The sequence below is a fragment of the Lissotriton vulgaris genome, chromosome 1_1 (genome assembly GCF_964263255.1).
Source record: "Lissotriton vulgaris chromosome 1_1, aLisVul1.2, whole genome shotgun sequence".
NCBI classification, from domain to species: domain Eukaryota; kingdom Metazoa; phylum Chordata; class Amphibia; order Caudata; family Salamandridae; genus Lissotriton; species Lissotriton vulgaris.
In genome coordinates, this window is record NC_141685.1 from 1676101011 (window position 1) to 1676117401 (window position 16391).

The 16391-nt window shown below is 42.5% G+C and overlaps 1 protein-coding gene across 1 annotated transcript in view; it reads left to right on the forward strand.

Annotated features, from left to right (window-relative positions):
• The first annotated feature begins 143 nt into the window (after window positions 1-143).
• Window positions 144-16391, forward strand: part of CHCHD3 (coiled-coil-helix-coiled-coil-helix domain containing 3) — a 1074460-nt gene continuing 1058212 nt past the window's right edge. The window contains exon 1 of the mRNA XM_086918923.1: window positions 144-381. Within this exon, the coding sequence (XP_086775049.1) occupies window positions 301-381 (81 nt within the window). The 5' untranslated portion in view covers window positions 144-300. The remainder of the gene's footprint in view (window positions 382-16391) is intronic.

The window sequence follows — 16391 nt, forward strand, 5'->3', positions numbered from 1 at the left end:
ATCCACCACTGCCTGCCAGCCGGCGCATGCTGGAAAACTTCCCTGTCTGCTGTTCTAACAGAGCGCCGCTTACGCCTCTCATCCAATGAGTGCGAGCCTTCTAGGGCTTTCACCCAATGGCGGCGCACATTGTTTTGTAGTGCAGAGGCCTGGCGGAAGGGAAGGGCAAAACTGTCAGGCGCGGGCGCTGTGTGTGTTCACCTTTCGCTGCCCGCTACTGTCCGTGGCAGCCTGTGACTGGCAAAGGTGACCTGCAGCTCGCAGCTTCCCCGCCTCTTACCTACTGCCAGCTCCGGCACAATGGGTGGCAACAGCAGCACCCGGCGCGTCTCCTTCGAGGCAGACGAGAACGATAACATCACTGTGGTGAAGGGCATCAGGGTGAGTGAGCCCAGGGGCATGAAGGAACTCGGGGTGCGAGGTAGCACTGCCTTCCTAATATGGACCCTCGAACCTCCTTAGCTGGAATATTAAGCAAACTCCTGTGTGAACTCACTAATGCGGGTCTAGAAAGTGGTGTTCGGTACTTTTCTTAAGGTACTCTGAATTAATTTAAGTGTGGCTGCTGTCTAAATGGGTAACGGGACAGCAGTTTCAAGTGTTCCCATATGAGGCTAAACTCGAGAATTTAGCGTATTTATATCTTACTCTTTGTATGCCTTCTGAATGATTCATATTTGAGCCTCTGAAGGGAAATCTAATTCGTAATATCTCCTTAAAGTAATGGTCAGTGTAATTTATTTTTGTGTTTACCAAATTTCGTGTATTCTGAATGAGAGGATCTGTTCTTTTTGGATTACTTCCAGGTTCGTAATTTCTTGCTCACAGGAAAATCCTTACTTTATTTGTTGACTTTTCTATAAGTGAACTGTCCTAGCTTGTACCGGAAAATAATTGCGCCCGGGTCTATTTTCAAAGAGCAATGTCTTGCAGCATGTGGTATCGGGAAGTATTACTTTTGGGTTTACTTGGCAGTAGAGTAATTGAATGCAATCTGGTGTGGTGTTAAAAGTATCACTCTAAAGACAATTTTTCATGGCATTTTCCTTACAAGGCAACACGTAAAATGGACGTCTTTTACGCGAGAGCAGATCACAGTTAGACTGCATTTTGTAGTTGTATTCGAGATACTCATGTTGCAATACCAAGCGTAACAATCTAGAGAGGAGACTGTCGCCACGTGCGTCGGCAGGATCATAATAGACTGTTGCTTGGCAGCATGCGGCCTCGGGATCAAAACCATTTAAAACAATGAAACTATATATATATATATACTCACCACAAGGTTTGCAGACAATTATGTTTTATTGTGCGAAGGTGGATCAGTAGGGGAATAACAGCGACTTTAGTGGGATTGGCAACCCAAATGGTGGTTCCATAGTAGCCAGTGAACAACGGACTCGTAATTGAATGCCCACACAAACACCATACATGGAAACAGAACATTGCATGAAAACATTTCTAAGTTTGAAAATTCACTCAAGCTTTTCCTAGAACACATCCTCTCTCTATATAAACAAAAAAGGCCACAGTGATGCGAAATAAAACATAAACCGAAATAGAACTGTAAACATTAAAGAAAAGAAGTTCATCTAACATGATCACACACATACCCAGTAGTTAGCGTAACGTGTGATGTTCATGTGGGCATTCCATTAGCAGTCAGTTGTTTACTGGCTCGTGATTTAATGCCCACACAAATATCGCACATGGAAACACAACATTGGATGACAACGTTCCTGAGCTTGGAAAATGCATGCAAGTTTAAGGTATAACTGTTTTCTGCACAAACCGAGTAGGTTTTTGAGACCGTCTTAGAAAATAGAAACCAAACTAAATTCGTGCATTACCAGATTCAGATGATAATACGCTCAATTGTGAGAAATGCATTTATAAAAAAAAACGAATTATTTTTTTATATCTACCTACTTGGCTAGCTTAGCGATATCATCACATCTATAGAAGGGTAATGTTACTGTAACACCCTCGTGTTAAAAACCCCAAATACTTCACAAAGATTATACTTGTGTAGAAGGAATACATATTTATCTTGCCCAAATGCACGTAATAACTGTCCCCCGTCCCAGGTTTTGGGTTGGCTTGAGGGGGCAGAAAGTGCTTCACATGCAACCAACACACCACATGTGCATTCTTTTTAAAGCTTTGTGTTTCTTTTGTATGTGTTTTTTTAAACTTATTTTTTATATGGCATAGTGTTTGCCTTTCCATTGTGTCTTGGAGCAGTACGTTACATCATCCCAAAGGAGTTGCTCTTAATCAGGGTCAGTCTTGCTTACTTCCAATGTAACACATGAAAGCAGGTCAAAAGTCCTAAAAAACAGAAGTGGGGGGGCTACCCAACTTAGGCAGTATGCAAGTGAGGGTGTGTGACATCACAGTGTATCCCAGGAAGTGGCATTACAACCCATGACATCACGAGAAGCTACATCTGATCTTAAGATTTCACATATGTTTGACAGGGCTGTCATGAGTACATTTGAGCGCATTACAATATTTATCAAATGAACTTGAGTCAGGGTTGTCCCAAAGTGGGATGCAACCCAGACACAAAATCTGAGCCTCAACGATCTTTGTGAGGCAACTAAATCACAGGAAATAAAAGTAATGGTAAGAAAAACCTGGAGGTTAACAGATATCCCGTCGAGATCTGTGTTTTATCTAGTCCCCGTTTTAAATCATAGTAGCATAGAGGGTTAACATGTCTCCTGCTAAGCACATTATGTAACACACAGAAGGCAGTTTTATTTTATGTAAATGTGTAAGTGGGGTGCTGCTTTTAACACAAGTACTTTTGTTACTAGCAGTTAATAAATTGTAATCCTTCAAACATTTGCACAGTGAACTATGAACAACATGTGGCCCCTACATCTTGTAACCCTCACTGTCTTATGTAATACATACTGTACATTGATTTTGCGTCACATATGATTTATTGCCCATGCATTATGTGTGATGTAAAGCACTCTGCCACCCTGCATTGGTAGGAGCATCACTACACCACTATAAAACAAAATAGTGGTATTACAATTATTTGTGTAAATACTGGGACAGACTAACACATCCAACATTCTTAGAGTGCATGTGATCCAGCGGCTCACCAGCAATGGTACTCCAATACCATATATTTACCTGGCCCATAAACACTCACACAACCTGGCAATAACCGCTTGAGTCAAAGTTTATGATTTTCTACCATTTCAAGATTAGTCACCTCTTATTCTCGACTAATCTTTCACTGATCAAAAAGTTCTTTCCTCCGGTCAATGGACCATTAGTTGAACTAGTTGATGGTGGAATTACATAAAATACTTTTCTTACATTTATGAAATGACCACAGATTCGGGAAATACTTTAAATCTTTACCTAATCTGTTTCAAGTGAACCATTTACAAAGTATAGTACAGTCTCTGATACTCATAGAAAGGAAGATTCAATTAATCAGTCCTCAAAAACGTACTTTAAATCTTGCAATGACTTATGCTCAGAAAAGAGAGGATAGAGAGAAAAGTACTTCAGCACATTCACGGAAATATTTACCCAGAATGGTGTGAAAACCAACCCCCTGTCCAAGGAGCTGGAAGGGTCCCCCAGAAAAGTTCAGGCAACAAAGGCTTCAGGACAGCAATCAGGACAGGATAGATGACCTCTCTACCACCCATGCTTGCGTAGCACCCCTCTCTTACACGCTCTTCCTCATCGAGATTCTTCTGCGATCATCTTCTAAGTAAACTCATTTAGGATATATGGTTCTGCATTCGATTCTTCATCAGCATCTCTTGTAACTTCAACAGCATCCCAAGCTCTGCAGCATTCAGCAAATCTCCGTCTTGTCTAACTAACTAACTAACTAACTAACTAAGACTACCTCAATTTTCATGTATTCCTATTCATTCAGAGGACTTTGGAGCTGGTTCCCTGGGTATGTATCTTTTGCGTCCTTGGACTGCGTTCAAAAGTCACATCACTTCTTCTGGCTCAATCACACCACGCATGTGCGGAGGTCAGGTGGGTTATAGACTCTGGATTAGTTCGAGAGGCCAAAATGCATACTAATAGGAAAGTCAGAAAGACAAATATTAATTTAAAAATAAAATGGTTTCACTGTATACCACCTATCTCTAATCTAATCCCATTCATTTATTAAAGCTTTCCCCGCAATAACATTAGTATAATAGCTTGTGTTAGTTTCAGCAAAGCAGATGCTAAGCATGTAAGTTTTCAAGCAGCCATTTTAATAGCATCTGCGCAGGCGCAAGATATTCCCTCCAAGTGACGGCTCGTCATACTGCGTAGGTACAGTTGACGCATGCGCAATAAAGATTTCCTGTTAGCAGCCATTTTAGAATTTCGCTCGAGTTACTTAGTATAGCACGTAGGCAAGCTTCTCTGTCTTCTATGTTTAATGTTGTGTGTATTAATTTACACAATATGGGGTTAATACAATATTAGAAGTTAAATGAGAGGATTGCTTCCGAGCAACTCTCTGTTCTACGAGTCCTTGCTCCATCACATGCATATGTCTTATAAACAGGGACTGAACAAAGTCAAAAGCATGCCTCTTGTAAGTACCTGTGAAGTGATAAGCTGTGTGCCTTTGTTTCCATTCCATTGCTTTTAGGAGTGAGGCTCCTGATCGCTCCAAGCCAGGATAGTTCAACTAAAGGAGGCCCTATAGCCCTTTAACTTCTGCCTTTGTTATGGGCCCAGCTTGAACCTGATAAGACCTCTCCTTGCCTGCACGTTGCTGTTCTGAACAAAAGTGGGCCACATGCAGGCGCTACTGAATGTGTCCTAGTGTCTGAAAATTACACCGTAACAAGTTCAGCATATTTCTATGGGGGTAGGGCAATCTCTTGGCAGGATAGACAGCGTCCACCGTATGAAAATATGGGTAGACCCCGTGTACCCTTAACTTGTGCCCTGGGTAAAAGGATCTCCTTGACACGTCTATCTGCTTATTGTCTCTTTGACCATGTCCGCTATTTGTTTTCTGGTCTTCATAATCCAGTTCACCATTAGTTGTCACGTTGTCCAATTTACCACTCCCGCAACTGTTGTCTGCAGGCTGGGATAATCCCAGTTAATAGTTGCATACGGGCGTTGATTTTTATACTCTTACACCAATGTATGTTTTGTGCTTCCATGGTCTTGACTAAAGATTATGATATGCTCAAGGACCAATGTTGCTCATTGTTGGACGAAGGAGTGTGCTAGACCTTTAAGTCTATATGTTTGCAGCCAATGTGTCATCCTTGGCATAGCGTCAGAGAATTCTTAATTCATGAGACGCTCCCTCCTTAATCTAAAACTGTTTCTGGTCCTCATGTGAATATTGACCATTTTACATGTCACAAAGGTTTGAGGGGATTGTTTTATATACAAGCTGCCTATTATCAATGGCGTTTCAAGAATTGTGTGAGTGCTCTGATAATGGATGTATTTTCCTGTTCCAGTATTTGAGTCTTTTGTTCTGGTGGGAAGAAATATTTCTGCTTCACTTTCACAGATCAGTGTAAATGCCTCTTTGTCCGTCTGTGGATGTCCCACTGCATTTCAACTGTAATTGACCGTGTTGTACTGTGTGTTCCTCTCTGTACCATGACCTAGCCCAGTCAACAGTGTAAATCCTTTCCTGACACATCTGAATGTTAATATTAAACACAGTGGCAGCAAGGTGTATCAGGAGGTGCGATTGACTTGGCTATGTGTGTAGAGTAGACCATGTTTAATGTAAGGATCGTGTGCATTGCAGCCCTCGTGTATCCCCTTTCTTGTAGTTTTATGCACCAGTCTTATTGTAGATTTCAGTGCTGGAAGGGCCGACATGTTTCAGTTTCTGTATGACTCTTCCAGCCCTGATGTCTTTTGCTCTCCTTGAGTTTCAGAAGTACTTTGACAGCGGTTTCATTTTGTGTTTAATGATTTTTTCAGGATGGATGTGTTCCATGTTACTGGGCCCTTGACTCAATGTTGGATTTTTTTTTACTGATCTTAATAGTGCATATTCCCAGTCTGTGCTCCACCCGTCCTTTTCCAAATGCATGCCTCCTTTCCATGGAGTTTTCTAAATACGAGGTGAGGCTCGGTCTTTGTGATTCATTGTTTGATAGAGTGTAGTTTTTGCATTGTTCTCTAGTGTGCAGGTCTTCTGTCCCTGTGTTGATATATTCTTGTCCAGATATAACTGTCTCTCAATCTTTGCATTAGTTTGTCTCCTGGCACAAGCATGCATGATTCTCTATTCCAGTGTTGCAGTCTCTCTGTTTTATTGAGTATATTCTGGCCATAGTCTCTACTGATGCCGAAAAGGCATTTGGTTCAGTCCACTGGCTATACCTGACACTGGTCCAGAAATGCTTTAGCTTTGGACCCCGCTTTTGCAGTTGAGTGACCTTGCTGTACCTGAAGCCAACAGTGGGCGTACAAATGAATCAGGAGGTTTCCAAGACGATACCACTGGTGCGGGGGACCAAACAATAGTGATCCTCATGAACCAGTATCAGTTTATTTGGGCCAACATGTAGAGGCTGGTAATAGACCTGCAAAGCGACGTGGCTAGATGACAAAAATTGCCCCTGACACTTCTTGGAAGAAAGGCAATTTTTAAAATGATCTCTTCTGAAAAAAGGTCTGTGTTATGCAAAATATGCCCTACCTGATTTCTGAATCCTCCTTTCTCAGGCTCGACAAAGAGGTGTGACTACCACCACCCCAGATAGCTCGAAAACCCCTCTATTGATCCGTTTTTCGATTTGGGGGGGGGGGGGGGGGTGCCGTACCTCACTTGCACTATACAACTGGGCCTCTCAACTTCTGACAGTTAATGACAAGCTTAATGCCCGGCTGAAGATCCAACTGTCCGGCTGTACAGATATGCCATGGTCGAGAACACATAGTAACACTATTTGTATGGTGGTAATGGCAGGGGAGTCATGCTTACTCCTCCACGGGCTGCTTTGGCATCCTGGGACAAGGTGCATGCCCACATGGGTTGGAAGGGGAGGGTTACTAGCAACACTCCACTGTGGGTTGGATTGTTCGTGGCTGACAGGTGCCCAAGCTGCAAGGTTTTGACAGATGGGATTTGCTGGGGATCTCTAGAGTATGAGATGTAATAGAAGACGGAATGGTTAGATCATTTAAGAAACTGCAAGTAGAATATGACCTCTCACATACACAGTTATACTGATACACGCAACTTAGACATGACATCCAAGCGGAAGGGATTGACTTGGAAGACCTGCCTGAATCTGTTCCTGTAGAGAGCCTCCTGCTTCGAAGGTCGCTGGCAAGGGAGAGGGGCTATCGCCACACTCTACAGGAGTATCATCCTAAACATCCCGACAACCTGGGAGACCTATGAAGGCGATGGGAAGATGATTCGGGAGAGATGAAAGACATGGACTGGGAGGCTGCCCTGATGCATCCCCAATAGGAGGCCATATGTGCGCAGTTTCTCTTAATTCAATTGAAGATCTTAAATAGGGCCTATCTGGACAGAGCGAAGCTTCATAAAATCGGCAAAAGTCCCTTGCCCAATTGTCTCAGATGGTGAGAGACTGAAGGCCCTTTTTTTCAACCACACTCTGGAGGGTGGTGCCTGGAGATTCATGGGTTCTGGGTCTTGATCCTGAAGGAACTTAGTGCTATCTTTGAGGAGGACTTACTGTACAATCCTTAATTCGTACTTTTGGATATCTCTGGGGATATTGACCTCCTGAGTAAACAGTTCCTTTTCTGCTCATTGGGGTTGATAGTGGCAAAGAGAGATATTGCCAAGACCTGGAGGTCTCCCACTTTGTCGCCCAAGAATTGCGATTCTCCTATTATCATGCCTAGAGAATCTAGATTTCATTAAAGACACGGAGGCTCACATTATGCAATGACTTTTAATTGCAGATCCAAGCCAGTCGCATCACAATATAAAGGTTCCAATAAGAACACTGAGATAAAGTAAGACATTACACATAGCAATCATCAGCCTCTTTTAAATTCGGCGAAAGTAGATCCAGTAGATTCCAGAAGATTCGAAGTGAATGGAAGCAAAATTGAAGAAGAAGTCAATCGACCTCCTGATGATGACACGTCAAAAGTAGATTAAGTAGAAGGGTTATCTGAAAGAAAGAGGACAATAAAATTGTATCCTAAAAACAAAGGAATCCAACTCATAACCAGATGAACAATTGAACAATAAATAATAATCATTTTGAAATACATAACATCAAGATGATAAATAACATCATGTTAAGTTATACCCAATACCATGGGAAGGGTTGGGTGGGATAATGTGAGCCTCCGTGTCTTTAATGAAATCTAGATTCTCTAGGCATGATAATAGGAGAATCGCAATTTCATTACAAGAACGGAGGCTACATTATGCATGTTGGTAGCCCTGTAAAACTACAATAGACATGTGTTCAATTGGTTTACAATAATGTCTTGCGAAGGTACTTGCATTAGACCAGTCAGCAGCTTTAAGGATATCATCCAACTTACCTCCGGACCAAAGAGACTTACTTGCCATGGCACCTCTAAGAGAATGAGCTTGAAATTTGGAAATACCAATACCAGCTAAAGACATAGCAGACTTAACTCATCTGGCAATAGAAGTGGAGGAAATAGCCTTATGAGGCTTAACAAAGGAAATGAGAAGTTGATTCTCATTAAGCGGTCGAAGATTAGACATTGTCATATCATACGCTTTCATACATTCGACTACACAAAGTTTCGGAGAAGGATCGAAACGAGGATAGAAGAATGAATCAGACGTGGTCTTGGTTCTTCTATAGACCTCAAATTTAACTCCAAATAAATTATATGACCTATTGGAAATCTCCAGAGCTTTAACATCAGAAACTCTACGACAGGAGATAAGGCAAAGAAGAGTTGCGAGTTTAAAAGAAAGAAACTTTCTGCTTAAAAATGAATTATCTGACCAGGAAGTGAAGAGATCTAGAATCAAATTCACATCTCAGAGAGTATCATATTTCGTCCTTGGGGGTCTCTTTAGACGAATGCTCTTCATTACCCTACAAACAATCACATTTTGACCAGCAGAGATCGCCAATCTATAACAGTTGATTGATCTATAACTCAATCCCTTGTCGAAGAGTTCAGCGAGGAAATTCACTATATCAACAATAGGTGCTTGAGTGGGATCCAAATCCCTCTCCATGCACCAACGAAGCCAGCATTTCCAGATATTGTTGTATCTGTAGTGAGTTCCCGGTGCCCATGACTCTCTAAGGAGAGTAGAAGCTGATGACGAAAGTCCTGAGACTTCGTTAGATCGCCTGACACTTTCCAGGCAAGAAGGTTCAAACTCCCTGATAGGGTCATTAGGTGAGGATCTCCGTTTACATCCGTAAGGAGATCTTTCAGGGAAGGAATGAGGAATGGAATTGCGAAGGTCAGTTCCAGAACAGTGTGGAACCACGCCTGTGATGGCCAGAAGGCAGTTATTAGGACTAGAGAGCATCGGTCCTGCCTCACTTTCTGCAAGACTCTCTGGATCATTGCGAATGGGGGAAAGGCATAAGCATTGATCCCTCACCAGGGTTGGAGAAATGCGTTCACTGCCTGTGCGCCGGGATCCGGCATCCAGCTGAAGTAACACTCTAGTTGAGAGGTGAGACGGGTCGCAAATAGGTCTATTTCGAATAGACCCCAATAAGAATTTAGTGAGTCGAAGACAGCAACGTTCAGTTTCCAATCGCTGTAGTCCGTAAGGAATCTGGAATTCCAATCCGCAGAAACGTTCGACTTCCCGGGTAGTATTCCGCTCTGAGGGCAATTTTGTGTTCTAAACAGAACATCCAGAGTTTCCTAGCTAGGTTTGAAAGGTCAGAAGACTTCGTACCTCCTAACCGATTGATGTAGGCCACTGCCGAAACATTGTCCATTTTCAGAACAACCGATCTCCCTTGAATGGAGTGTTTGAAACTCATAAGGGCGTATAGGCCAGCAGTAAGTTCTAGGAAATTGATGTGGTGAGATGACTCCTCCTGAGACCAAACACCACCTGTATTCTGGTCTAGGAAACAAGCACGCCAACCAGGAAGGGAAGCGTCTGATTCCAGCACAAAGTTAGTTCTGTTTTGGCCTCCAAATCTAGGGTGATTCGATCTTCATACCAAAGACCAGACCTCAACGTCCTTCCTTTTATCCTTTGTACGGCCGGGTAATTCAGAGGGCCTGGGAAGTTCGCCTGAATGGAAGAAGATAAGAGGCCTAGAAGTCTTGCCAGTTCCCTTAAAGGGATGTCTTCCTGTCTTAAAACATGACAAATCTCTTTCTTGATCTTCGAGATTTTTGAAGGAGGTAAAAGGAGAAGACACTTGGAAGTGTTTAGAGTGAAACCCAAAAACTCCAGAGATTTGGAGGGGGTTAGAATAGACTTCTCTTTGTTGACTATGAAGCTTCTCTAAGGAAGGAAGCTACTGCTCTCGTTACCTTGGTAAAACACCAAGGGGCAGACGAAAGCCCGAAGGGGAGAGCAATTGTTGGTAAGGTTGATGTATTTCCGCCATCGGGATAGTGAAGTAGGCGTCTTTCAAATCTAGTTTGAGTAACCAGTCTTCTTTTTGAAGAAGGTCTCTTAGGAGATGTATTCCTTCCATTTTGAAATGCCTGTAAACGAGAAATTCCTTTTTTCTCGACAAGAAACAAAGAGCTTACAAAGGTTAGGGAATCCAGGGGAACTTCTAATATCGCTCCTTTTTTGAGCATAGAGGGTATCTTTTCCTCTACTATTTTCTCCTTCTCTACTGAGATGGGAATATCCCTTGGGAATGAGGTTTGAAACGGAGTTTGAACAAAATCTATCATAAAGCCTATTACTGTGGACAGAGCAATTACTCTGGTATGAGCCTCTTCCGAAGGGGCGTGATCTCTGGTAGGGCCTTTGGTTATACCGGCGGGAAGAAAGGCCCCCTCTTTCGGCCCTTCCAAAAACATTATTGCTGAATATTCTCTTTATATTCTTTTGGTCCTTATCAAGAGCAGTAAAAGTTGAGACGTACTTTCCCAAAGATCTTATCAGCTCTTCACCAAAGAGCAGGCCTTGTGGATTCGAGGAAGGCTCCTTCTCAGCCATATCTGTGAGTTTAGGGTCTAGTTTAAAAAGGATGAGCCTACGCCTTTCAGCGTTAATGCTAGTATTAGCATTACCTAGGAGAATGAGGGCTCTTTGACTCCAACCTCTTATTAGATCTGTATCAAGCTGGGCACCTTTAAGGTAACATTCCTCAGCGGAGTCAAGAATTCTGCTCAATGGACCAAGCACGTTCGGTAGGCGATCTTGGCACCCTTTAAAGGCTTTTTCAAGACCTTTCATGAGGGTCGCGCCCATGTCTAAAAAAGGTACTTAATAAATTTGGGGTCCATATTAGGGCCAAAACAAGCTTTCTCATCGATTGAGGGTCTTGAACACTCAGCCCTTAGAATATTCCTTGTCCCTCTTTCAAGAGGGAAATAAATCCATTTTTTAATACATTTAGAGACATGCTCCTGGGGAGACCATTGTGAGGAACGGGGATGTTTTAGATTTAGCGGGGAGAACATCTCCTCTCCCAGGGGGTTTAGAATACTATCTTTGGAAGTAGAAGGGGTTTCATCCTCCTCTTCAAAAATTCCTATGTCCTCATCATCTAAATCCAGAACGTATTCGTCTGGGTCTATATCCTCGTCCTCATCTGAACCCTCATGGTAATCCTGAGCACTTTGAAGCAATGAGCCGCTAGGGGCATCCAAGGTATTTGGGCCGTAAGGGGCACCCGAATGAAGTGTGCCATAAAAGACATCTCTATTATTTGAGGTGCTTAAGACCATCCAAAAATGTGTGGTGCTAAGACCACCAATGATATCAGAGGTGCTAGGACCTCCCGTGCTCACATGCGTCTCGGTAGCAGTGTTTTTCCTGGTATGTTTAGCTCTAACTTTATCATGAATAAAAACAGCAGACACATCTTCTTGAGAAGGAAGTGGTCTTTTATAAGGAGCAAACTGAGCAAAGGTCTCCCTAAAACAGGGTTTCATTTCTTTCTGGATCATAATGCGAAAATCCTCCTTATTAAAATTAGGAAGTGTAGCATTGTTTATATCTGAATCTGAGTCAGAATGTTATTATTTTTTTTTTTTTTCATATTGCCCTTTTTTTTTTTTTTTTTTTTTTAGGTAAAAGAAATGGTAAAAAGCTATTCGCCCTATGTATTCTCTCACTTTAAAAATATGTTAATATAAGTGATAGTTTTCCCCTCAAGGGCAAATTATAAGGGGCTGAATATAATATGCCTCGGGTTAAGGGGCCCTTTTGCTATTTGCCAAAACCAGATTTTAGAATTAATTGTACATTAATTTGGTAATTCTTATAATTAATGTATATAGTGCCCGCTCGCTAAATTATAGTGTATGCAGTGCTCGTTCGAAAAATCCTCACAAACGTAGTCAAACAGCTGATGTTCAACTGTCAGAGAGTGAGGAAACCTCCTAGTCGAGATGTGCATGAAGCGTGGCTCTCGCCAAGGAACTTTCCTCTAATGCGTGACATATCATTTCCTTGAGGACGGGGCCTGCGGGCCAAATGGGGGAGAGGTTCAAGTAACTCAGAACAACGCTTGTGTTTTGAATGCTTGTTCAAAGATGGAAGGTGAGCGTGGGATCACTCGGTGGGAGCATGAGAAGGGTTGTGCTTGTCCTAAGCACGCAAAAGCGTTACAAAACCGATAGATTAAGAGCGGAGTTTCAGGCTGAAACAGGGTGAGTAGACCAACGCTGGTTTAATCTACATAAACGCCAGTTCGTTGTGAGAGCTGACGGTATGAGGAATACAGAGTTTGATATCTATACATTATTCAAACAAGGTTTTGGACAGAAAAAAAGGCAAACAATAGCGGGATGTACAATAAAATAAGGAAAGTAAAGTAAACTACCTGGGCTAAGGCATACTGAACGAAATCACTGAGCAAATGCACATTATTAAACAACAACCTGGTAAATAGAGGTTATCCAAACAGAGGGAGGGGATGATCTCCATAAATTGCAGATCATGAAGGAGGGGGGGGAGGGAGGGGATAAAGCCACCCTTCACATAAACCCCAATATAAATCCAAATTGTTACCAAAAACACAATATTAGAGAAAGTAGGTTTAGAGAAGAAATGAGCTACTTATCTGCTTTGGACACGCATATGGGGGCAGAAAAAGTTGTATATGCAGCCAGAGGCTGCCCCAGAACATTTGATCTAGTCTGAGTAATGTGGAGAGAATACTATGGACTGGCTCTTACTGATCAATGAAGTCCCGCCCTGGTCAACAGTGTTCACCTATCGGATAGAGTAATGGGGGGAACCCCAGAAGAGTCATATTTGCTGGGTGGGGGCAGACTTTGAGGGCCCTTGTAAGGGGTCCCAGGACTCTGCTGGTTACCCTGGCAGCCTCTTGAGAGCTTGCACAATGTATTACATCATGCTATTATTGCATATGTCCTGTTTCAAGCTCACAGTTTTTGTTGGCTGGAAAACATCAATAAAAATAATAAAAATATCTCGTGCCTCCATCTCCTTTTCAGTTGCATTGTCGGACTCACAAAGGGTTTATAGAAAAGTGAAACGAAGACCATCATATAAAATCCCTTTGCTAGCTCTGTCACCCAATGTATTAATGTGGTTGACTGGCAAATTTACTGACATGCCACACAGTACATGTATAATATAATGCTACCCCCCTTGACTGGATTGCCCGCTGGCAGGCGTTTGGTTGTAGGCCTGCCTCTTTTTGTTTGCGTTCCTCACTAGAATGTCAGAGGATTGGAGAGTGATTTAGAACACCATTGAATTTGTTATAGATTGTGAGCTTTGTCTTTCTTTCTTGGCTCTGTGTGTAGGTCCCGTTTGTAATTATGAAAAGGGCAGAGTGAAAACTGGTCCGTAAAATAGATTCTTAGGTCTTCACAATGTACGTATACGTTGTGTGGCATCATACATCATTCAGTAGACCACCATGATTTGTGGGACCAACTGTCAATGTGCTCAATTCTAAAGCTATGGAGCACTTTGTGGTGCCGGGAAGCAGCAGCATAGTTTTCCTGTATGTGGGGTATATGCTCATAGAAAGTTTCCATTAATTTATTTTCTCGCTTTTAAAGGGAGAAAAGTAAGAGTTCGGGTAAGTAATGATGCTACTGGAGTTCATGAACTCAGTTTGTCTTCTCTAGTACTTTTATTATTTATTTTTTAAATGTTCTGTATTCAGTTTTTAATTTTGGTCACGTCACATTTCTCGCGTTCTCATTTTTGCTACTTTTATTTTACATATAGTTCTGCACGTGCGTATGTCTCATTTCTACAGGCTGACAATAATATAAAAATAATCTTAATATAAAAAATATCAAAACTGACCATTCTTTGATATGTTATCCTGCTATTGTACCTGTTTATGTTTATTTGTACTTGTATGCAGAGGGCATTTACCTGTTTGCTCGAGTTATATCATAGCCACCACCTTTTTTTTTTCTTCTTTTCTTTATTAAGGTTTACCGTTCACACATTACAATATTGGAGCAAATGACCGGTAGTACAGCAAGGACAAGGACATATAGCGCTGTCAGGATAGGGTGGTAAACATAATATGTCCACATCACAGTTCAGTTGCAGTGATGAGCAAACGTCAGTGCACCCATATATTAGGATAATCACTAGGGTTTAGTGACCTATTAGGACTAGTGTCCCGTAGACGCAAAGCTGTGTAGGTAACGTGCTTCTGGATATCGACTCCTGTAATGCAGTAGCAGAGGAGAGGATACACCAAGCAAATCCCAGCTTCCAAAGGAAACCGATTAATTTGTTATGGTAAACAGTTAACAAAAGCCTCGTCAAGGTAGCATCCACCTTTTGGTTGTGTAACCTTCTTCACCATATTTCCGCTGGTCACACAACTCGTTTCATGACTGCTATTTTTGTGATTCCTCCTTTTTATTTTCCCTCAGTACCCTCCTATTTCTTTTTGTATTAAAAGAAAAATGTAATTTTTATACAGGCTTTATTTCTAGTTACAGAGATGCATTGCGCTCTATAAGCGTTATAGGATTCCACACCGGGGATAGAAATCCACTGTTTTACCATTTAAAGAAGTTGTTTCTGATGCAGAATTGATATTTCCAATAACTTTCTTATCCAGGCGTAACAGAGTTGTTGTGTAATATAACCACGTGGGACTCTTGTTAGACACCACTCCTTGTACTCTTTTAGATCTACACTGAAAAACAATGATGTATTAGTTCAGACATGAACTAAACCACAGTGTACTGTTGTACATTCTGAACAAGACTGAGGGGATGAGATTGAGAATCCCTCTGAAGGCATCTCGTAGCTTTCCACTTGCTGGTAGTTCAGAATGAGCAAAAGATGATCTAAGTCGGGCCATCTTGGAAAGCCACACATGAGGGTCGTCCGTTATTACATTTTCAGTCAAGTCTTTGATCTGAACAAAACCGAGGCTAGATCTGCTTCCCCTAACCTAAAATGCAAAGCACTAAATTTGAGTACCGATATTAAAAGCCCTATAGTTGTGTAGTGTATTCATTGATTCCATGTACCTCTTGAACGTAGTCGGCACTTGCTCGATTTCTAAAATGCATGCGTAAGTGTAAATTAGATTTACGTTTAAAAAAAATGGCTTGTGAATCACCCTGTATTACGTTTCAGGATGCACTATTTAATCGTGTAACATATGATTCTAAGAACAGACATGTGAAGAAGTGTGGAGAAGTGTTGCTCACTGGTTAGAGCGGCAGTCCCTGGTGCAGAGGTCTGGCCCGGGACCGGGTTTAATTCCCGCCTCGGCTGATCTCGGTGGTTCTTGGGCTCATAATTCCTCGGACCTGATTTCTCACCTCGGTGCCTACTCTGAATATGAGCAACTCTGGGCAATAGCTTGCTTAGTCTCAGCAGCGGTGCGTCCATTGGGGCGTAGGGGCGTAGCTCCACCAGCCACCATTGACCCGCATCACGGCCGCCGGCCAATCTTCTAAATAAAATACATTGCATTGGCATTGCTACAGATCAACCGCCGGCGGGAATTGCACAGGGGGGGGGGTGGCCTGCTGCAGCTTGAGTGACAGTCCACACTCAGGCTGCAGCAGACCGTCCCGCTGGGGAACTTACAGTGCGCATGCTTGGGGAAGTTGGCAACTTTCTCAAGCATGCGCACTGTAAGTTCCCCAGCGGGACCCAGGGGTGCTTGTTTGCTGCCACAGCCCGGGTTTCCAAAGGGCGACAGGGCGAGCAGCAAATGTGCCTCCCTAGCCAATCCTGGCGCTGCTCCAGCGCCAGGATTGGCTGAGGACAGAGGGCGGGGTTTCCGCTCCAGTGAAGG